At 41.5% G+C, this 23,816-nt stretch overlaps 1 protein-coding gene across 3 annotated transcripts in view; it reads left to right on the plus strand.

Annotated features, from left to right (window-relative positions):
• Window positions 1-23,816, plus strand: part of LOC146854177 (aldo-keto reductase family 1 member B1-like) — a 348,624-nt gene that overhangs the window by 116,383 nt on the left and 208,425 nt on the right. For all 3 annotated transcript variants that reach the window (XM_085650520.1, XM_085650518.1, XM_085650519.1), the window contains 3 exons: window positions 3,419-3,535; window positions 3,708-3,785; window positions 4,738-4,860. In XM_085650520.1, coding sequence (XP_085506646.1) covers window positions 3,419-3,535; window positions 3,708-3,785; window positions 4,738-4,860 — 318 coding nt within the window. The remainder of the gene's footprint in view (window positions 1-3,418; window positions 3,536-3,707; window positions 3,786-4,737; window positions 4,861-23,816) is intronic.

Below are 23,816 nucleotides of genomic sequence, written 5' to 3' on the forward strand. Positions count from 1 at the left end.
CCCTTGGGGTAAAGGAGTTACCCCCCTGCTTGGCAGGCACCTGAAACACTGCAAGTGACCCGGTTGGAACTTTGCTGCTCCTTCGGACATCGACGACTCCTCTCAACCTTGAGGTGAGTTTCCTAGCATCCCAGAGGCCAGTGAGCGTGCCCAGCAAGTCTGAGCACCGTGGTTGCCGAGATCCCCGATACCCCAGGACACCAGCCACCTCTTGCATAGCACACGACCCTGACCAGTGGGGAAGTTGTGCTTTCGCCTAATATTGAGCCAACCTCTCAGCAGCAACTGTGCCAAAGATCAGCACCCTAGCTCACTCCGGTGGTCCGTGGGCACCCTTTTAGGCACTCCAAATTGCTGCCTTCCGCGGTCCCTTGTCTCTCGACTTGTGGGCCCTGGCGGAAGACAATCGTTACTTTTAAGAGTTCCCCTGGTTGCTCCAGGCCTGTTCTACAATCTCCTTGAAGAAGACCTCTCACAGACCTCGTGGGTCTGCACCAGTAGCTGATTTGTTCATTGTGCGTGGGTTGCGGTTGCCAAGGCTTAGTGGATCCAATCCGGACACTAACACCGCAGCGACCCTCATCCTTTGTGGGACAGTCGCCCTCCAGAAGCTGGCCTTCCTTGAAGCCTCCCGGAGCCCGTGGCTGCAGATCCAAGCTACGCCTTTTCCACTTGAAGCACCCGACATTGAAGGGCTCTTTTCCTTGAGCTCCCTGGTCACTGTGCCGTGACCCAGACTCTGTCCCCTCTGCTTTCAGGTTCTCCTCTACAAGATCTACAACGTCAATCTTCACGGCATCATCAACGCTTTTGGCTAGCAGCAGTTTTGTACATTTTCCCATTGAAAATCAGCCCGCGACCCGACATCGAAAACGACCTATGCACCCGGCTTCCCCGGGGCAGGTAACAGTGGTACCTTGGTACTCCCGTGGTAGTGGGCTCCTCAAAAGCTTAACTCTAAGTTTTTAACTTTGAACTCCTGCTAGAAGTGTCTTTAATCTGTTTAAATCAAACCGCGACATTCTCCATAGGCTGTAATAGAGATCCCTATAGCAGCTATTTCCACTGCACGCGCCTCCCATGGGTCCCCTTCCTCATAACATGGGGTGGATTCTTAAGGGGCCAGCGATCCTAAATGACCTAGGCATTGTCTGTAGAATTGTCGTGGTTCTTATACCACTTTTTTAATATATGGTTTGGTCCCCCCCTGGGGCCCTGTGATTCCAGTGCTATTTATTGTATCTATAAATGCTTGTTTGAATTGTAACTTTACCTCTAGCCTCATAAAGAGACTTGTGGGATTCTGTTTAGAATAAATGCATATATTTTATATATATACCTGTGTGGACTACTCTTTCATTTGGTCATTCAAGAGGTTATCTATGGTAAAACAATAAGCTTAACACTCCTTCAAGACTTAGCCTGAAGGCTGCTCTCCACAGCTACCACTAGGATAGCTTTCTTTAAAGGTTGTCTTTTAAACCTATCACCTTAAGAGTCGAATTGGACTGGTGGAAGGTTGTCACTATAACTAGTGACCAGCATATGCCAGGCCAACTTCTCACAATATTCTATATAGTGAGTATCTTCGTATGCTTTCTACCCAATCTCCACTTCAATAGAGCCATTATGCGAGAAGTATTAGCGACCTTTTACCTGTTTCATTAGAATGTCAAAACAAAGTGAGGCATCAGCTACCACTGTGATGCATGCTGGGATTGTGGAGGTTCTTGCTATCTGAAGTATTATTTTTCCTTACTGTGGGGTGGTTCTTCTTTTGGAACTGTTCCTTTCATCGTTTTCCTCTTTAAAAGCAAAGACATAAAAATGTTTGAGCAGCCATGCTGCTGCATGTGCTTTTAAACCAGTTTTGGTTTTCCAGTGTACTTTTGATATGGAAAGAAATGTTGGCTCTACATAGAGAGTTTTTATTGTGCAAATATTTAGTTGTCTGTTCAAAATTATTATGGGGTCCCTCGCATGCACAGGTATATTCGCATGTTTTTGAATTTATTGACTTTATATTATTTACAGAATTCATTGATGGAGATTTACTGACTCATGTGAGTAACATTTTTCTTCCATTGGGTGTTGCTGGAATCCCCCACCAATATGATGTCTCTTTTTACTACCTGAAAAGCAAGCACAAGCAACAGATTGATGTATCATCATGCCTTTTTTTGTCCATCCCACCACCCTAAAATCATTCTCAGGACTGTTCACCTGTATTTCTCCATCTGCACACAGTGATATGTATTAGAAGCTCCTAGGGATAGATGTACAAAGCAATTTTGCTGTCGCAAACGGCCCCTTTCGCAGAATCTGGCCATTTGAAACCGCAAAAATGCTTTTTGAAATGCAACAAACACCAAATTGTGAGACAGTTACTTGTTATCCAATCACATTTTGGGTTTGAGAACCAAAACAGAATCGCTATTTAGAAGAGGTGAGTTCAGGGCATCCCTTCCACATATGAATAGTATGGCAGCCCCATGGACCACTGCCTATTCTTAGAAAATGAAAATGAAACGTTTCATTTTTATTTTTAAACACATCCTGGTTTACTTTAAGGAAAACAGGCTGCATTTGAGAAAAAAAAAAAGATTGCTTTATTCTAAAGCAATCACAGACATAGTGGTCTGCTGACCCCAGCAGGTCATCATCCCTGTGATGGCAGCAAATCCTAGTGGATCACAAATTGTGACCTAACTCATTATTATTCATGAGGTATGTATATTAGCAACCCACTATGAATGATTGATGTGGAATTAATGTCCAGATATCACTTTAGTACATTAGTAATAGTGATTACCAAATATCGATTTGCAAAAAATTGCTATTAGTAATTGGGATTACTAATGTTAGTAATCCAGTGTTTGTAGCAGAAAGAACTTGATCTTTCTGGTATGTTCGCCGTCAGAAGGCGCGTAAACAGAATACTTCTAAGTAAAACCACTACTTGCGGTGCACATTGTGCATCTTTACGGTACAGATGCATCTTGTGTTGCTTGCGGAAGATGCCCTGTAGGGTGCACTGTTAACTGAAGTCTTATAAGGAACTTGCTGCTTCCTTTTGTGATTTGCAGCTACAAACCTGGTAAGGAGGGATGAAAAAGGATAGTTCATTTGTGCTGCTTCTGCCCATAAAACTGTTCACCACTTCAATGCTTTGTGAGGTGCCCCCCGCTGCACTCGGACCCCAGACTGAAACATCCAGCCAGCCCATTGAACACATACCAGATGGAAATACATTGCTATGTTATGTTGAATTGTATTGTGCACTATTCACCCGTGAGGGTATCCATGCACGATGGGTTAGCACTGTCCTGGATAAATGTGTCTTTTCCTAACCTTGCAGAGGCCAGGAGTGAACACTTGAACCTCATTCTTCCAGTAACACAACTATGTTCTCTTGTAGCTGTGGTGCACTTTTCATGAGAAGAAGATGGTGATGGTTGGATGTCAGAAAACTCTGGATGCGCTGAAGCTGGACTATCTTGATATGTACCTTATCCACTGGCCGATGGGGTTCAAGGTGCATCTTTATGTCAATGTCACTCTATATTATATAAGTGTAAACATGACGAAGCTTTCCTAAATGCACTAGGTTGCTGTTATGCTTGGATGTGGTCACCATTCAAGCTTTTGCTTATAGAAAAAATGCAAAAAAGGTTCTTGTGTGAAATGTTTTTATTTTCCTTTGGCAGGCTGGTGACAAGCTGATCCCACTTGATGAAAATGGGCATGCAATCAGGAGCAACACTAGCATTCTGGAGACTTGGGAGGTAGGATTGGGGAGGCTGTGCTGCTCCAGGAGTCCCACTATTGGTGAAGGATGAACTGTGGATGTCTATAGTGACCCATAGCGAGACTGATTCTTTTCACGTTGTTCGTGACCTCTGTTTCACTTGCCTACTTACGAATATTTTTAGGTTATGACATCTACCTATGTTTGGTGTTGCAACAGAACGCACACTTTGGTGATAATGTCACTTTAAGACATCTGAGAAAGTGTGAAATCCAAAAAAGTTGTGGTTGGGTTTGTTTCAAATGAAGAATCACTTTTGCCACATTTAGTAATCAATAGATAGCACTCACTGGTGAGTTCTTAATTACCTCTTTCAAATCTCTACCAGTTTGGTTCTCAACCAACTATGATGGTCACCTCACAATTGCATTCTTTGAAATAATGGCGATTCTCTTTTTATTCTGAAATTGCATGTTCAAATATGTGCTCCAAGTAGATTCTGCCCTTGTACAGTATGCAATTGTATTGTTCTTTCTTGTTTGGTGTTCGGTTTTGTTCTTTCTCTTTGTGGGGAGGTTTGCAAGAAAATAGGTCTGAGGTAGTGTGGCTTCTGGGCGACAGCAGATATTTTGGGGTGGTGGAATTGTAGGTGTTAATATTGGGAGTATTTGTAAATACTTTGTGCTATGTAAAGTTGTGTATCTTTTGCGCTAATGGGATTGTGGGATTATTTGTTGCCTGTGGACTCTTTGTTACTAGGGTAATTTTCCAGACTATGTGGATAAATATACTTATTGTACTTAGGAGCCTCTTGTACTGGTTGTGTTATTGTATTACAGTTGGATTGTGGACTGCATTTCTTGAGGCAGAGGGCTCTTTTAGACTATATGGGGCTGTGGCCAGGTTGCCATCTGTGCTCTGTGGGATCGCCTCATCACTGCAGTATGTTGAGGTTTATGGACACTCATGTCTCATTTGACCTCTTGAAGGGCATGGAAGAGTTGATGGATGCAGGAATGGTGAAGGCCATTGGTATTTCCAACTTCAACCACGCTCAGATGGAAGCCATCTTGAACAAGCCAGGACTAAAATATAAGCCAGCAACCAATCAGGTAAGACTTTCTTCACAGCTGCGTGTGGCAAAGAGGAGTCGAGATTGCAATTAGTTGATGATTATTAGCAACTCCACCACATGAACAGAAATTCAATCAGGTTAAAAAAATTACTCTAACAGCACTATAGCTAACTATTTTTGATCACAATACTATCAGTCCAAATCACGCTAGATGGAAGGTGCACTTGGTGAATCGTAATAATACTGGCTCCCTTACTTAACCCTGATAGGGCTCCTGATGTTGTGGTGCACTCAGTGACCATGACTCAGGTTCAGTGTGCTATTGCCATGGACATCTAAATCCAGGCACAGAGGGAGAGCCATGACTGAGATCACAGGTAGTGACTATGAAACCTCTAACGGCAGTGCAGATCTTACCCACTCTTGTCCAAGAGGCAGGAAGCCTGGAGTTGATGAGGGGCCAGACCTCCCAGAATAAAGGTGAAAGTTTACCAATGTCCTGATATTTCTGACTCTTCCTATCAGAGAGAGACTCAAATTTTAAATGGATACGAAGCCAGACAGACTAGATGGGCGTGGCTGCGTTCTTCACCCATAGTTTGCCGTAAATAAATGTCAATGTGGCCACACATCAATGTCAACTGTGTGGCAGACACTTTTCGTCCTGTTCCACAGCCAGCAATATTGCTCCCTGCAGGTATCTAATTCTCTTTTTTTAAGTTCTGTATGCAGCCATAGCACAGGCAATTGGCAGTATGTAGACCAGTCAGTCAGTCAGTCAAAAAATAACTTTATTTGGTTTTCACAAACCATAAAGCATATAAAACACATTTCATTATAAAAACATTTTCAATTCATAAAAGTCTACTTGGTTCTTTTTATGGCATCATGCCTTCAGTTTTTGCCCACTTTTGAAAGTAAGCTTTCTACTACTATCATAAATTTTGTCCCCCTGCATATTAAAATGTTTGAAGCGGCACCCATCCAACTTGTTGCTGCCTGTCTGCAGGTGCGGATTTTTAAATCGTTAAAAGCTGTTCTCAGCATCTTCCTTCTTTCCAACTTTACTATTTCACAGACACACAGCATATGGCTCAAAGTTTCGCTATAATAACCACATAAACGACATTCCTTGGCTTGATCCTTGTTTTTCCAGGTGGGTACTAAGTCTAATGTGCAATGTTCTCCAAATCTGTATGCCATGAACCTCCTTTTTAAGGACAATCTGAAGTGAGCTGCTAGGTACGGTTGAGGTCTCAGCCGTGTATAAGAGTTTCTTATGACCCATGCATGGCGGCGTCTCGCTAATTCCTTTTTGTCCTCCACGAAAGATAATGCTTTTGCTTTGTTTTTGCAAGCTAGTTTAAATGTGGCCTTTTCCAACTTGCTGTTCCAAAGCCCCTCAAGCTTTAATTCTTCCAGAGCTATCCTCAATTGGCCCCCCCACAAGTTTGGGAGTCTTTGCTCTAGTTGTTGCTTTATTTCCAACCAGCATAAATTATTCAAACTTCCCGGTTCTGCCGCCCTGAGTTTCCAGCATAAGTTTACCATGATTGCCTTCCTTTGGAATACTTGATTCTGTAGTCCGAATTCCAAACGGATTTGTGCTGGAGAGGATCCTTTAAAGAGATTAAATACCGTTTTGTAAACCTTGGTTTGTAGCTTATTTAAGATGTTACTTTCTTGGCCATGCCAGCTTTCCAGGCCGTAGGACAGGGTCGGTAGCAGTTGGGCTGCCATTATTTTTAAAAGGTGTCCATGTGAAGGGCTTTCCAGATTCTTATATAGTTGTTTATAAGCGAATATTAAGGATTGGGCTTTTGCTGTAATCTCCTTTTTCTGCTCCATCATTGACAGATTTCTTGCCATTTTGATGCCCAAGTATTTATAAGATCTTGTCTCTTCTATTTGAGAGTTCTTAGCGAACCATTTACAATTTCCTTGTCTTGGGCCCGCTAGTCTTACCACCTTGGTTTTTGATTTATTCAATTCCAAACCTTGAGCGTCCAAGTAATCTATTAGTTTATTTATTGCCCTTTGTAGCCCAATCGAAGTCTGGCTTACCAAGACAATGTCGTCTGCATACTGTAGGTATTGAACCGGCTCCTTTGCCAAATTTGGTGGGTGTCCGTTTATTTGTTCTAAGTGGCGATTCAAATCAGCTAGATATAAATTAAATAAACCTGGAGAAAGGACACAGCCCTGTTTTAATCCATTTGTAATGTTTATTTTTGAGGAGACTCTTTGTCCGTCCCCTAATTTTACAGTGGCCCATGTTTCACTGTATGATGATTGTATTGCTTGTATCAGTGGTAGTGGCAGTCCCCATGCTTTCAGTTTCTTCCACAAGCGGTCCCGCGGCACTCTATCAAAAGCCGCTTTTAGATCTATATAGCAAGCCACTAATGCTCCCCTTTTCCTTTCAGCCTTTTCCGTCAGAATTGTCAAGGCTGTTAAATTAGTAATGGTGCCCATTCCCCGTCTGAAGCCTGTTTGGAATTTAGGGATAATATTGTTTTCCTCTATCCACTCTTGTAGATGTTCCAAGATGCATGAAGCATAGAGTTTGGCCTCTACGTCGATCAGGGCGATCAACCTGTAATTCCCGGGTTCTGTTCTAATACCGCTCTTGTAAATTGGGTGGAACAGGTTACCACTCCAGGATTGCGGGATCTTGTTGTTACGGAACATGTGGTTAAAAAGAGGTGTTAAGTATTTTGCCCAAACTTCCGGGTCTCGTTTGAACAGGGCATTTGGTAGCCCATTTGGACCTGCTGCTCCTTCCGCTTTCAGATTTTTTATCAGTGTTTTTATGCGTTTAACAGTTGTCAAAATTTGGTCATCTCCTTCCCAGCTGCACTGGTTTTTACCATTTTCAATATTAATGCTGGTTACCATGGTGTTAAGTACTTTTTCCTTTACTTTCGGTGACCTTACTGCATCCACCTTTTCTAATCCCAGTTTGGGGTTATACAATTTATCGATGTATTCTAGCCAAATATTTTCGCTGATTCCGATGGTGTTTTGCTTTCCGTGACCTTTCATTAATTTGTTGATTATACCCCAGAATTCTTTACTATTTGGAAGTTTGCTTGCCCACAGCAGATCTTCCCATAACTTTTCTCTATATTTTCTTTTTTCCACTCTGCATTCCATCTTGTAGTCTTTTCTTAGTTTTTGGATCTTCCCGCTATCTTTTTTTATTCCCCTTTTAATTGCTTGTGCGTTTTGTCTTACCTCTTTGGCGATATTTCTTTTTTTGTTTCTCATCTGAGTTGTATACCATGGCTCTTTGATAAACCCATAATTACCTTTGGATACTATTTTTGCTGGGAATTTGTCCAGCAGTAATTCACATAGTTACTCCCAGTTACTTGATGTTTGAACTGCTAACTCCTCAGCATTCTTTATGTGTTCGTTCACCATATCCATTATCTCATCCATGATGGCTCCTCTCTATTTAAGCTTCCTTAAGTTATATATTTCAGGCCACGCCACTAATGAAGCTACAGGCTCCTTAAGTTTAATATTTAAGTCTAGGACTGTCTCTTGAGGGAAATGATCACTCTCTGGTCGTATTAAGATACGGAACTTGTCTACCCGGGATATTAGCTCTTTGCTGATTATCGTATAATCTATAATTGATTTTTTTTTCCCACAGGAAAAGGTGATACTGGCTGGTTGATCTCCCTTCGTGTTTCCATTTAGGATGACCATGCCTAATTTTTCCAGCTTGTTTCGCGTCTTTTGATTGTTATTCTTGTTCTTATTCGTCTTTTCTCCTGTCAGATTGTGATTAAAATCCCCTGATATTATCATCTCATGATGTTGATGTGTGACTTGAAGTGTTTTTATTAGGTTTGTTAGGGTGGACAATTTCTCCTCTTTTTTGTCCTTATTTGGATGAATATAGATATTTAGGATTATTAGTTTGTCTCCAACTCTTTCTCCTTGTACCGGAACATTTTCTTCTACTTTGATTATTTGGATCCAGTTTTCTCCGGAATCCATTTCCACCGATTTCCAGTCAATTTCCGTTGCCATGTATGTGGACAGACCCCCTCTTGGATGCCCGTACTTAGATGTTTTTTCCGCCATTATATGGAATTCTTCGTATCCTGCCAAGTGCTTTGGTGAAGTGTTCCATGTTTCTTGTAACAGGATAACTTTAAAATTACTTAAATAGGTAAGGGTTTCTTGATCTTGTTGCATTTCGTTAAAACCATGAACGTTCCAAGAGCAGATCGTGAACTTTTTCTCCTTTTGATTTACTGCCTTATTATTTTGTGCCCCCCTTACCGAGGGGGGGTACATCGTTATCATCAGGAACGATGTACATTCAAAGTGTAGGGTAGCCAAGACCATTCGTGGATTCCATCTGACTGGATGGTTGTTTGTCTGTCCATAGCGATTTGCACTCCGGTTCCCCTGCGTGTTTCTTGATTTGGTGATGTACTTCTGGCTCCTTTTAGGACCATTGAAGACTTTCCCTTTATATTTTGCAACCCGGAAACCTCTTCATTTATTAGCGGGTATGGATATTTTATTAACAGTATGTAGACCATTTACATGAGAATATGTTTAGCAGATTCACTGCTCACAAATCGTACTTCTCTACCATTGGATTATCATTAATGTTGCTAACCTCCAGGGCCCAGATTTATGAACAATTCACACAAAGCAGCTGTGTTGTGTGAAAGGGAGAGATCAGAACAGCACCAGATCTACTAAAATACAGCACTGTTTTCATCTCTACCTGCGCAGGTTCCCTTTAGGCTGCCATGCGACAACGCACATACACTTTAGCCATAGCGCAAGGGTGTGTGTGTTCTGTGAAGAATAGTTTTTATACTCGAAGGTAACCCTTTAAAACTTTTCCTGTTTTGTATGTGTGCTGTACAATGTAGCGCACATGCAAAGTAGGAAAAATGAGGAGAAAATAAATAATTTGTTTTAGTTACACCTGACGTGAGAAGGCATACGATTTTGTGCAAATCGCTGTCTACAAATGTTTACAGATAGGTTTTAGTCACTAAACCCATGGGTGTGATCCAGCGCCAATCAGCAAAGTACATTTGCAAATGATCATGCAATGTATGAATTATCGGACTAATACTAATCCAGGAAATAAGAAAATGCCACCCCTTGGCCTTAGGGATAGTAGGGGGTCCCTTGGGATAGGTTTCAAGGAACAAAATCATCAGAAAGCTTGGCTATAGGACAGGAACAGGAAAAAGGTAAGCCTCAGCAAACCGACGGACAGCGACGATCTCCCTCTAAGCTTCTCCCAATGCCAAACTAACCACACCCCTAAAGGCACCCCAGTTATACCCTAAAACTTACATATCCAAACCACAGTAATTAAAACATTCACTAAACTTTGGTCTCTCATTGGTTGATTCAGGGGGTGTTCTGTCACACCACCATAGTCACGAACACATTTTCAAATGCTCTCTTTGTTTTCTATTCATTCTTATTATGCTGTTCGTACATTTCCTAAAGACTGTTACATGTGTCGGAAACTGCCGCTTTCGACTGAAGAAGTTTAAACATCTCTTTCCTGTCCCAAGCCATCTTTTCTGCTCTTGTGGCAGGCACACGGCATTCCTTAATGAAGGCCAGCTACTGCCTTTCTCTCCACTCTCTGTCAGTGCTCTATTTCAGTATTTTAGTTTGTTCCATTTTCTGAATTAACCCTCTAGTGTTCATGCAGAATTTTAGGCCCGTATGTTTTCTAAAGCAAAAAAAACACAAACATTATTAATATCACAAATATACTTTTCACTGTTAACCTCCCTCCATTGTACTTATCCCGCTGTTATTTTGCCTAGCAACAACATTAGTGAGTAAAAGCAGCATCATTTTTATTAATCTTTTAAAGCAAAGTGAAAACGCAGCCTTGTCTTTCATGCATTAGTCGTAACATTAGTGCATGCATGCGCAAAGCATTTTTCCCTTGTGTTTGTGTTGGTGCCTGTTAGTCACGTTTCACACTATTAATTATTAAGTGTTACTGGGGCATTAATTCGAGCAGGTTTTGTACTTAAAACCCTGCTCCATCATTTCCCCCCTTTGATGGCAATTTTGAGCCATCACAAAATACCCATCATACCAAGTGCCAACTTTATTTTTATCTAAAGGTCTGTACTCTTTTCTCTCTTTATCATTCTTTCGTCTACATTTTTCATTTTATTATAATAATCTCCTTTCATGTCTTCTAATTCTATTACATCTCTCTTTCTTTTTCATGCTTTTTGTTTGTTATCTAATTCTATCATTTTATTCCTCTCACATCTACATTTGCAACATTTATATGTCATCATAATTGATAACAGCACTGCAGCTATTGAAATGATTGGTATTAGTATTCTCCCTAATAAACTACTTCTAAATGTATTGAACCATTTCCCTGCAGATGAAAAACTCTTATTAAGTTTCTCTCAGACACCATCAACCTCTAGTTGGGTCAAATCTTCAAGTAATTTCGTAATATTTTTAATATACCCTTCTAGATTTTTACTTTTGTCTGGAATATAAGTACAGCCGTGTTGGATTTTCAACATGCCACAGACTCCACCCTCTTTCGCTAATAAGATATCAAGGGCAAGTCGATTTTGCAAAACCATTGATCTAATTGCAACCATTTCAGTATCAAACATTAAGAACCCACAAGCAGTATCTATTGATAAAAGATCAACCACTGTAGATAATTGTCAAATTTTGTGCGAATTTAGAACAACCCTAATTGAAGGTATCAGTGCACCAAAAATATCACCTACTATTTCTGAAAAACTTTCTCTCTTTTTACTTCTCAGTCTATGTTTCATTTAATTAATCTTATTATTCTTATTTACATGGTAAACCTTGGGGAAAACAAAATAACAACTACCATACCAATGTGCAGACAACCTATAGTAGGCACTTTTACCACACACATAATAAATTAATGGAAAAAAAGGATCAGTTCCTACTTTCAATCCCCATCCGCACGTTATTAAGAAAGTATGTTCACATTCACTAGTACTAATGAAATAATTGTTATAGTCTGTTTTTAGTCTAAGCAAGCAAAGTTTCCCTTTATGATGCCAATCCAGCGACATTGCAGCATACGTCTCACCCTTCTTGTACTTTCCCTCTCTAAAAGCCCATGGTGGAACATGTGACCCCTATTCAGCAGCTTTTCTTTGAAAATCCTGTATTGTTTCTTCTACCATATTGATAAAATCTTTCTCTTCAGTTTGCAGACTACAAGTTAGATTATTTCTATGAGCATATACTATATCTAGTGTCCGAGTAATATGAAAAAACTCACCCATATGTTCTGCTCTTCGATTACTAATTACCCTATTCAAATCCTTTCTAATAGGAATTTCAGACAATACTAAATCCTTATTTGAGTAGTAGAACTCCAACTTTGCTGTTACATAGAATAAGCTGGTTAGTACACTACATGACACACCATATGTTAAGGGTAGATGATGGTAAGTCACACCCTCTGAGACAGACAAAGGTAATTGCTTGCAGACATAACAATCACTCACATCCATCGTGTCAACATACTCATACAGTAGTTTTGTGAAAACATTTAACGAAAAATCACTAATCGATTTATCCTGATGATAAATACTTTCATATATTTGTTCTATATTAGTATTAAGTATTTTAGTTACAGCATTCCCTCTTTCACTTATCATATTATTAGTATTATTTTGTTATTAGTCACCATTAATACAGGAACAATGACAGTTAGTATCAACCACAATAATATTAATAGTAAGACACTACATAAGCAAGCTTAAATACACCTAGGTTTTAGACTAGGTTTTGGATGTTCAGTCACTGTAGTTTCTGCCATTTTGTATACTACAAAAAATGAAAAACTAGACAAATATCTAAAAAACTCTAAAAACTCTGAAAAAAGAAATTAAACAATTACTAGAAAATTCAAAAAACCCTATGCTAGTGTATCCTCCTCTTTTTTTATCAGAGTCTTTTCAGGTTTCTTTCAATTATTTTCAATTCTTCTTTATTTTTCAGCTTATTTCGACTGGAATTTATTCACCTTAATCTTTTCACAGTTCTTTTTAAGGAGGTTTTAATTTGCTTTTATCAACTTGCTCAGTACCATTACCATCTTCTTTCTTTATTTGATCAACGTTCTCAATCTCTTCCAAGATCATGTACGTTCACTTCTTACTAATCCTTTTTCTAATTCTTCTTGTTCAGTTTGACTTGAGACTTCATTTATTTGCTCTGGCCTTCTCTTTTCAAGAGTGTATTTCATTCTTTTCACTCCACTTGGCCAATTGTCTCCTTTTCTTGCTGTTTTTGCTTGAACCTCTTCTTCAACCTCCTTTTCAGATTCACAGGTTCTTTTATTCAGCCCGTCTTTTTGTTGTACTTGCTCCTTGTCTTCTGTAACTTTTTCCTTTTCTTTCTCAACAGCAGTCTTTCGAGACCCAGTAGCTGGTGCCCACTTTACTTGGCTTGTGCTCGGTTGTTCATCATCCACAGGCTCATCAGAATCTGTCACTCTAGATTCTTTGTCTTCACAACCTCTAGCTTCTGGTTTCGTCTTTTCTTTTACCAGTCGCTGTTCACCGTTTTCAAGCAGACTTGGGACTCTCCTTTCATGGCTCACATGAATCCAGTTTAGTAAGCCACCATACTTCACTGCTGTTGTTGTCACAAAAATGAATTGGTATGGTCCATGCCACTTGGGTTCTAAACACAACTTCTTCATGTGTTTCTTGATGAGAACCTACTCACCAGGACTCAAATCATGTGCTTGATCCGTGTGTGTTGTGGTTGCAATTTCTCCAACCGGACGAGACACAGAAAGCACCAGATCTGCCAATAATCAAGCACTAGATCATCAGAAATATTCATCAGTTTGTTTGCTGGTACAATCGCTTATCTCATTGCTCTTCATGTGGACACAATGCAGTCTTTTTTATCAGGGATGCTTTTAAGACTCATCAATACCAGAGGTAAAGCATCAGGCCATTTCATTGTTGTGGATGCACATACCTATGCCAATCTAGATTTTATAGTGCCATTAATCTGCTCTCCTATTCCAGAAGCCTCTGGTCGATAGGCACAATGCAGCTTTTGTTCAATTTGCAATGCTGCGCAAATCATCCGAATTATCTCATTGTTAAAATGTGTTCCCCTATCTAAAGTGACTGGAAATCTGTACCTAAGAATACGTTCTCTCAAAAGCAATTTAGCTACGGTAAGGCTGTGATTCCTTCTTGTAGGATAAGCCTCTACCCAATGTGAAAATAAACAAACAACAACCAACACATATTTTAATTTGTTACATGGAGGTAACTCTATGAAGTCTAGTTGGAGTCTTGTAAATGGTCCTGCTGCTTTTCCAATTCGTCCCCAACTAACAACTGCCTTTCTACCTGGATTCTGCTGCTGACAGATGGCACATCTCTGACATAGGCTCTCTGCAATGACCTTAAATTTAGGGTTATACCATGACTGCTTGAAGAACCTAATCATTGCATCTCTTCCAACATGTGCAATTCCATGGTATACTCTTGCCATCTGGGAAAGTAGGCAATCTGGCATGACTGGCCTATCATCTGTATACACCCACAGCTCATCTTCTGTTCTCCTTGTACAACCTGATTTTATCCAAAGTTCTTTTTCCTCATCACTTGCCTCATCTTGCAACTGCCTAATTTAATTCCAAGATTCTAGTGAAGAATACATCAAGTGGCAATTAGTATTTTCTTTTTCCACCCTTCTGTTGATGGCAATTGAATTTAGTGCACAGAAATGCGCTATTTGGTCTGCATATATGTTACCATTCGTCACATAATCATTTCCTGACTTATGTGCTGAACATTTTACCACTGCAATCTTTTTGGGCAATTGCAAGGCATCCAGTAAATATTTTACATTTTTGCCATTTTTAATCGGAGAACCTGAAGAAGTCAGAAGTCCCTTTTGCATCCATAGCTACCCAAAATCGTGGACCATTGCAAAACCATATTGACTATCAGTATATATGGTTAATCTCAGATTTTTGCCAATTTTGCAAGCTCTAATCAGAGCGATTAGTTCAGCAATTTGTGCAGATTTGACCCCATTTAGGCAGGATGATTTTAAAACTGTAGCCACTGTACATACTGCATAGGCAGAACTCAATGCACCACTTCATTTCTCAGACAAGATCATCAACAATCATCACACTATCTGATTCCTCAAGTGGACTATCCTTGATATCCGGCCTTGGTTTTGTATACATCTCTGTCAGATCCAAACAATCATAATTCACTTCATCCTTAACCTCTTCACAAAAAGGACTAGGCAACAGTGTTGCAGGATTAATCATCGTACATCTCACCACTGTCACATTCTCAGCACCCAAAATCACTCTTTCATACCTGGTCAGCTGACTATAAGTCATATGCTGAGTCCGAGTTCTTGTCAAAAGAATTTCAACTGAATGTGGAACATATACTTTAACTCGATATCCCATCACAATCGATTCACTCTGTTCCAGACTCACACAAGTTGCAGCAAATTCTTTCAAACAACCTGGTAAGGCTGCAGCCACTGAATTCAAAGTAGCAGAAAAATATGCCACTGGACGTCGTGCCATTCCATGTTTTTGAGTCAAAACTGATAATGCACACCCATCTCTCTCACAACGGTACAATGCAAAATCCTTTGTATAATCTGGCATACTCAATGCAGGTGCTTGACAAAGACTGTCTCGTAACTCAATAAAAGCTTTCATACTTTCATCATCCAATTCAATCGGATCAGTCACATGTTTGTGTGTCAACCTCTGTAGGGTTTTGCGATCCATAAAAAACCATTGATCCATTGTCCACAGTATCCAACCATTCCCAAAAACATTCATATTTCTTTCTGAGTTTTAGGAGGACTCATTTGTTGAATCATACTGATCCTCTCTGGTGTCACTTTCCTGACTCCCTTCTCTATCTTGTGTCCCAAAAATTGGACATCCTACTTACAAAATTGTAATTTTGCTGGTGATACTTTATGGTCACCTTCTGCCAAATGGTTCAATAAGGCAATTGTATCTGTCACACATGCCTCTCGTGTTTTTGATGCCACCAATAGGTCATCAATGTACTGAACCAATACTGATTTTTCTGGCATAATCAAAGTCTCTAGACACTTTTTAAAAAATGTTATCAAAGATTGCGGGACTCTCTGTGTCCCCCTGAGGAACTCGGCACCATGCCAAAACACGGTCTCCGAACCAGAATGCAAATATATATTGACTATCCGGATGTATAGGAATTGAAAAGAACGCTTGACACAGATCAATGAATGTGTCCACTCTGCGTCACAGGGAATTTGATAAAGAATCACTGCTGCATTTGGTAGAGGGTATAACAATTTTATTAATTTTCCTTAAATCGTGCACTATTCTATATTTTCCGCTTGGCTTTTTAATTCCCATAGTAGGCGAATTACAAGGACTGCTTAGTATATCTTTCAATATACCTTGTTTAATCATTTATTTTATTTTATTTTTATTTTAAAGGTTTTCTATAGCGCTGGCTAGACCCAGAGGTATCAGAGCGCTTTACAGGAATGTGAGGAGATACAGTATACAAGAACACATGATAATAATAAACATTGCACAAAAAGTCCATATAGCCAAGAGAGCATACAAATTAATAAGAAGAAGAATGTTATTTACAAGAGAAATCCAGTTAGTTAACTTGGGAATTTCAAACTAAGTTTAGGGTAGGTGGGAGAGGGTGAGAGAGAAGGGATGAGAGGTAGACAGGGAGAATAGGGAAAAAGGGGTTAGAGTTTCAGTGGGAGGTTGTGCGTGTGGTAAGAGGTCATATATGAATACAGAGAACAGGGAGGGTGATTGGGTGGGGAAAGAGTAGCGAGTGGGAGGGGGGCTTTGAAGGAGAGGGTGGGGTGGATAGACTTTAAGGGGAAATAGAGGGGACCCTGATGGGGGTGCTGAGCATGAGAACAGAATCAGAGGTAGGAAAAATTATGGATCCCAGTATTTGTGGAGGAGGTATGTTTTGAGTTCTTTTTTGAAATTAGAGTAGGAGGGGTTGCAGTGTAGGTCTTTAGGCAGAGAATTCCAGATGGTGGGAGCGTTTCCTGAGAAGGAGCGAACTTGTGTGCGTTTCTTCTTTAACAGGGGGGACAAGAATGAAGGCGTTGGTGTTCCTCGTCGGTCAGGCGAGCGTGCTTTGTGCAGTTTGTCAGAGAGGTAGCGTGGAGTATTTTGGTGAAGGGCTTCGTGTGTGATACAAGCAATCCTTTAGGAGGATCTGCCTTCGATAGGGAGCCATTTGAGGGTTTTCAAGGCGGGGGAGATGTGGTCGAAACGTTTGTAGCCAGAGATGAGTCTAGCAGCTAGGTTGAGCCCCGATTTGAGTAGAGTAAGGTGAATTTTTGGAGTCCCGGCGAGGATAGCGTTACCATAGTCAATCCTCGACAAGACCAGTGATTGGATAATGGTTTTAAAGTCTTCAGCCGGGATGAAGGGTTTAATTTTCTTCAGATGACGGAGAGTGAAGAGAGCTCCTTTTGCTGATGACTTTATATGTGGGTTGAGGGCAAGGCAATTATTTGAGTTGATTTGATTTGGTATTTCTAAAGCACACGATTGCCCGAGGGGGCTTGGCGCTATGTCCGATGCGTAATGAGGAGTTGTACTTATATGTATTGTCTTAGCAGGTAAAAAGCCATGTTTTTACGGCTTTCCTAAAATGCAGGAGCGAAGGGCTGCATTTTATCGTGATGGGGAGTAGGTTCCAGTCCTTGACAGTACGTAGCAAGAAACTTCTCCCTCCCCACCTCATCTGCTTGAATTTAGGAACTTGCAGAGTTTTTGAGTGGGCTGACCTCAAACTTCTAGCCGGCATATACCAATTCAGATGGGTTCTCATGAATTGTGGTCCCATCCCATGCAAGGCTTTGTAAGCCAGACACAATGATTTAAACCTGATCCTCTTCCCCATAGGAAGCCATTGAAGGCTACTCAGTCTGTAGCCTACTGGTTCCGATCTAGTTATTGTGAGCACCAGCCTTGCGGCGGCATTCTGCAAACACTGGAGTTTTGCTAGGAGTTGGACTTGCAATCCTGAATATAAAGCATTTCCGTAATCTAATCTGGCCAAGGCCACTGCCATTATCAATGGTGATGCCAAGAGATTTAACTGAGTTAGAAGTGGTGAGAGAGCAGTTAAGAGCAATACGATTGGAGATCCAGTCTTGTGTGGGGAGTGGGTTGTTTTAGGCGAGAAGAGAATGATTTCAGTTTTTTTGGGGTTAAGTTTGAGATGTTTTTTTGGGGTTAAGTTTGAGATGGTTGTGGAGGAACCAGGATTGGATCTTGGACAGAGTTTCATTAAGGTGGAGGATATCAGAGTGGGATTTGATCTTATAGTAAAGTTGCGTGTCATCGGCATAGAGGTGGTAATTGATTCCTCCACGTTTGAGTATTAGGGTGAGGGGTTCCATGAAGAGGTTAAAGAGAGCAGGAGAGAGAATTTGCCCCAGTTGGAGGGAGGCAGGAACACACCCCGAGGCCAGGGAGGAGTTAATAATGGTGGTCCAAAAAGAGGCTATGATATGTTTAAGGTCTTGGACAAGGTTAGGGGGCATAAGGTCTTTGGTGTGGGAGGATGGTTTCAGCTTAGTGATGATGTTATAGACTTCATGTTCAGTCACAGGGATAACGTTCTGCCAGGAGGCGTTGTTTTTAAGTTGCTGGGGGAGAGAAGGATGGGTTCTGGATGGAGGGGAGCGGATGGGAGATGGGTAGGAACAGGGGGATGATTTGGATGGGGCGGAGAAACTGGGGTAAAGTTGGGAGAAGGTGGAGGGTGAAGAGGGAGAGGGTTTAAGATGAAGGATTGGTCAATTTTGGTGATTTTATCAGAGAAGAATTTAGCAATATTTTCACATTTCTCCTTAGTGGAAGTTAGCTTTTGGGGGGCAGAGGATGTTTGGTTTTTGATGATGAAAAGTTCTCTAGGTCTATTTTTGGCCCTATCAAGCTGTGTTCGGAAGAAGGCGGATTTTTCATTGAGGATGTTTTTCTTGTAATTGGACCTATCAGAACGGAGGAGGGCTAGATGAGATAGGGACGGGTGTTGCCTCCATGTTCTTTCAGATTGTCTACGAGAGCGCCTTTCGTTGTTGAGATCAGTGTTGTACCAGGATTTGGAGGGAATGTTTCTTTGGGTTTTAAGTTTGTGGGGGGTCAATTGGTCTAGGAACTCTGTGACTGAATTATTATAATGTTTGGTGAGGGCGTTAGCATTTTGGGAGGGGGGGTAGCAGGAGTTGAGTTTTGATTTTCAGTTCTAATTCACCGGGGGGGATAAGGGGAAAGTTTCTGGTCAGTTTCTTGAGTTTGGAGCTTTTTTTACGTGTGTGGGGGGGGGTCATGGTGTTGATCGAGAAGATAATGAGGTGATGGTTGGACCAGTCAATAGGGATGATGTTGGTAAGGGAGGCCAAATCATCATTGGTGATGATGGCATCAAGAGTGGCCCCTTTGGCGTGGGTTGGAGAGTGACAGATTTGTTTAAGGTCATTGATCTCAAGGAGATTTGAGAGGAGGTGGATTGCAGGGTCTTTGCCGTCATTCCAGTGGAGGTTGAAGTCACCAAGGAAGAGGTTTTTTGAGTTGGAGAGTGAAGATTGGGAGAGGAGGTCGGAAAGTTCCTCTGCGAAGGGAAGGGATTCCCCTGGAGGATGGTAAATGTTATGTAGTCGAATAGGGGGGGGCACCCTGGATTTTAAGTTCAGCTCCTAGGTATTCGGAAGTAATGGGGTCCGTGTTTTTAACAAGCGAGATTTGGAGTTTATTTTTGTCGATGATGGCTAGGCCAGCTCCAACTTTATTGTGTCTACCTGTCCTGAGTATGGAGTAACCTGGGGGGACAGTAGGTCGAGGATAAGAGTAGAGTGGTCCTTGAGCCAAGTTTCCGTGAGGAAGGCAATGTCGATGTCTTCGCCGAGGATGGTTTCAGCAATTTCAGTTGCATGCCGAACAGCTGAGCGGCAGTTAATTAGCATGCATGTAAGGGGTATCAGGTTGGTTGTGGGGGGGCAGGTTCGGATAGTGGTAAGTTGAGTAGGTGGTCTGAGGGGATGGGGGATGAAGGGATTCTACTCGTCCCCAAGATCACTGAGATGGTAGATTGGGGGTTGGGGGGGTCAGCTGCATAATTAGGGATGTAAGAGTTACAGAGGTCAAGTAGGTCTGAGGGGGATAGAGGGGACACGGCACGGGAGGGCCTATTGGAACAGTTGCAGCGGGGAACGAATCTCCATTTTGTGATTTGGAGGTGTTAGGTGAGTCACGACTAGGGAGGATCGAGAGGTTAAGACGGACTTCAGAGGAGAGGGAATTAAAATCTTTCCGGAGTTGATCAAGTTCGTGCGACATGTTAAGATCTTCCCTGAGCAGGGAGAGTTCAAATGATAGGGCTAGGAGAGAGCTTTCAATGTTAGATAGAGTCTGAGTTAACGTGATGGTAGGGGGTGAAGGAGAAAGGGGGTTGGGGGAGGAGAAGGAGAAGGATCAGGTTTGCCAGGGGGGAGCGGTCTGTGGATTGTGGGAGTTGGGAGGCCGGGGCGGTGGAGGGGTGTTTTCTGAATGGTGGGCGAGGAGAGGACCGAGTTTGCAGAGGTGGAGTGTCTGGAGTCGTGATCGGTGCTTTGATATGGTAAGGAGTCGAGAGGAGGGGGAATAACAACCTGTATAGGGGGGCAGATGGGGGGCGTTTTGTTCGAAAATGGTGAGGTGATTTTCAGAAGCTTGGATGAGGATGTTACCGGATTTGTAGATGGAGATGTCTATTTCGCCGGGGAACGCAAGAGAAGGGGAGGTTGACAATTTAAAACCATATGGGATTTTACAAGATTTAGTGATGGGGAGGTGGTGGAGAAAGATGCTTTTCCATTTGGAGGGACGTTTGGAGTAAATAATATAGTTGGTTTTGATTAAAGAAGAGAGGCTACAGTAGTTATCGACAAAAAGAGTTTCATGGTGAACAATAAGCAGTTTGTGTTTAAATTTTTTCTTGGCGTTTTTGGAGACATTAGGGGGGTATAGGATGAACCATGAATTCAGGCCATGTCTCGTGATGGGTGAGTCCTGTGGGTTAGGATTGTGGTCAGTTGCATTGTAGGGGTGTGAGAGGGGGGGCATAGTGATAAAGAAAGGGGGCGGGTGCAAGGGAAGGAGGAGGGAGGGTGGATAAGGAGTAGAACGTATAAAGGTTGGAGGGACAGGGTAGGAGCAGGGTGTAGGTGAGAGATTAGGTCCAGTGCCGGTAGTGGGGGTGTAGAATATAGGGAGGTGGAATGGTCAGAGTAGGAGCAGAAAGCCTCAATGGGACTTCATAAGAAGAACACAGTGGTATTACAGGCAATACATCGTTCACAAAAGGTAAAACAAATAATGATTACAGATATGGCCAATAAGGGAGAACACAGTGGTGATACAGGCAATAAATTGTGAGCAGTAGGTAAAACAGGTAATAATAATTACATTCTCAGCCAAAAGAGGGAAACCACAATGAGGAATAGTAGTTGGGCGATCAGGACGGGGTTGGTCAGTTGTCTCACCTTGCTGGGATGGACAATCAGCCTCGTACAAATAACCCCTCAAGGTCAGAACGGTGTTTAGAGGAATACAGCTAGTGGTCCGCAGGTAGTGGAGAATACAATAGAAATTTAAAGTATTGAGCAATCAAGATGAGGTAGGTCAGTTTGGTCGGCCATTGTGCACTAGGTTTAAAGTGTCTTGCAGCAGGTAAGGCTTAATTTAGGGAGCAGATATTTCGTAAGTTAAGTGCAAGAAGATTGGCTGTAGAGGCTCCAGGACTCGAAGTCAGTCAAAAAGGTAATGTGAATATAAAATAGTGGTCAGCAGGTAACATGAAATACACTAGAAGTCAAAATAAAAAGCATTAGGATGCGTTATGTCCGTAGGTAATGTACAAAATACAATGGCAATTCAAGATAATAAGCAATCTAGAAATCTGAAATATATTAGGACTCAAATTTAAAAGCATTAGGATGCGTTATGTCCGTAGGTAATGTACAAAATACAATAGCATTCAAGATAATAAGCGATCTAGCTGAGGTAGTTGAGTTAGGACGGAAGGGCATTAGGAGGAGGTATGTCGGTAGGTAATGTAAAAAATCCAATAACATTCTAGATAATAAGCTATCCAGATGAGGTAGTTCAGTTAGGTCAGTAGTCATTAGGGAGCACCGTGAGCGAGGAGCTAGGGATCAAGCAGTTGAACGAAATCTTCTATCTGTCTTGCCAAATGTGCTTAGACAATGAGGAGTGTCCGCATCTATTTTATACGGCGATCTAAGTATACATCCTTATATTACGATAAAAGTTAGGAACTACCAGGGAGGTACGAGCAGAGTGCAGGGCTCCATTCCAATATGGCCACCGTGTGTGAGGGAGTAGAGTAGGTCCTTTTTCTATTTCTTTGCCGGACACTCGAGCCCCCAGGGCAGGGGGGCGTCCTCACCAAGACAGGGGTAGGAGGAGGAAATGGAGACCAAAACGTCCCATCATGTCTAGAGTACACAAAATGGGCGCTAAGAGAGAATTACAAGGACTGCTTAGTATTTCTTTCAATATACCTTGTTTAATCATTTGATCAATTACAGGAGAAACTCCTGCTATTATTTCAGGACTCATTTTATACTGAGGTGTGTTTGGATATGTGGCATCAGGTTTCACTGTGACCTTTATAGGATCCACACCTTTCATGAATTCAATTTCTTTTCCCGTGAAGTCCCATACATCAGACCTCACTGAATCTCTCAGCTCTGTAGGCAAATCATTCTCAGTGAGAAGTGAAAACAACTCATCCTTTTCTGTCCCTTGCTTTGCTAGCATCATCTTAAATGCAACATCCTCATCTGGTGTTTGGAACGCAATACCATCCGGAGTACAATAGATGGTGCAGTTCATCTTACAAAGTAAATCCCTTCCTAACAAGTTCACCGGACTCATATCACATACCACAAACCGATGCATGTCTCTGTATCTACCAATATGAACTTCAGTCAGTTTTGTTATTGGAGTTCCAATATGCTTATTAGATACTTTTACAACTTGGATAGTTTCTCCCGAGAGGGGTAGGTTAGGAATTTCTGCTGCTCTCACAGTAGAACCGGTAGCACCAGTATCCACTGGGAATGTAATGTCATTACCTTCCACTTTTCCATCAAGAAATGGTCCTGAGTGATCTACCTCTAGAGTTGCACCAAGCACACACTCTTCCTCCCCCTCAGGCACCGTCATTGAGATGAGTCTGAATCATTTTCATTGCATTGCAACAAGCATTGCGAAACCATTTGCACATTTTGATTCTTACCAACTTGTTCACCTGTGTGAAATCCAGTATTCTCACTGTATCTCTGTACTTGAGCATTCACATTATTTGGCATAGGAGCTTGTGGCACCTGTAACTGTGGAGTGACTACCTGCTGCTGCTGTTGCTGAGTCACAACCACCTCATTCTGCATCTGTGGATGTCAATTTTGATTCACCCCATTACTCTTCTGTACAGATCTACACTCATTCCTCCAATGTCCAAACTTTCCGCACGCATGACAAGGATATAAATCCTCTTTACTCATTTTACCTCTACCTCTGCCACCACCACCAGATACCTGACCATTCTGATTTACACCCTTCATATGGTAATCTGTTTGAGTGCCACTATTCGCTTCCTGCTGCTCTGCTACTTTTACTTGTGCCCACATCATTTTCTCTTTCAACATTTTATGTCTCGACTCAATATCGTCACTATAATATTTAGCATACCTTAGTATTGCATCTATCGTCTTGCTTTGCCACCAAATTAAATGTTGCTCAATCATATTACTAATCTCTAGATTTAATCCAAACACAAAACGATATACAAAATGTCTCATGTCCTTATCTCCAATATTCTCGAACCCACTGTA

Source organism: Triturus cristatus, chromosome 4_1 (assembly GCF_964204655.1).
Source record: "Triturus cristatus chromosome 4_1, aTriCri1.1, whole genome shotgun sequence".
NCBI classification, from domain to species: Eukaryota; Metazoa; Chordata; class Amphibia; order Caudata; family Salamandridae; genus Triturus; species Triturus cristatus.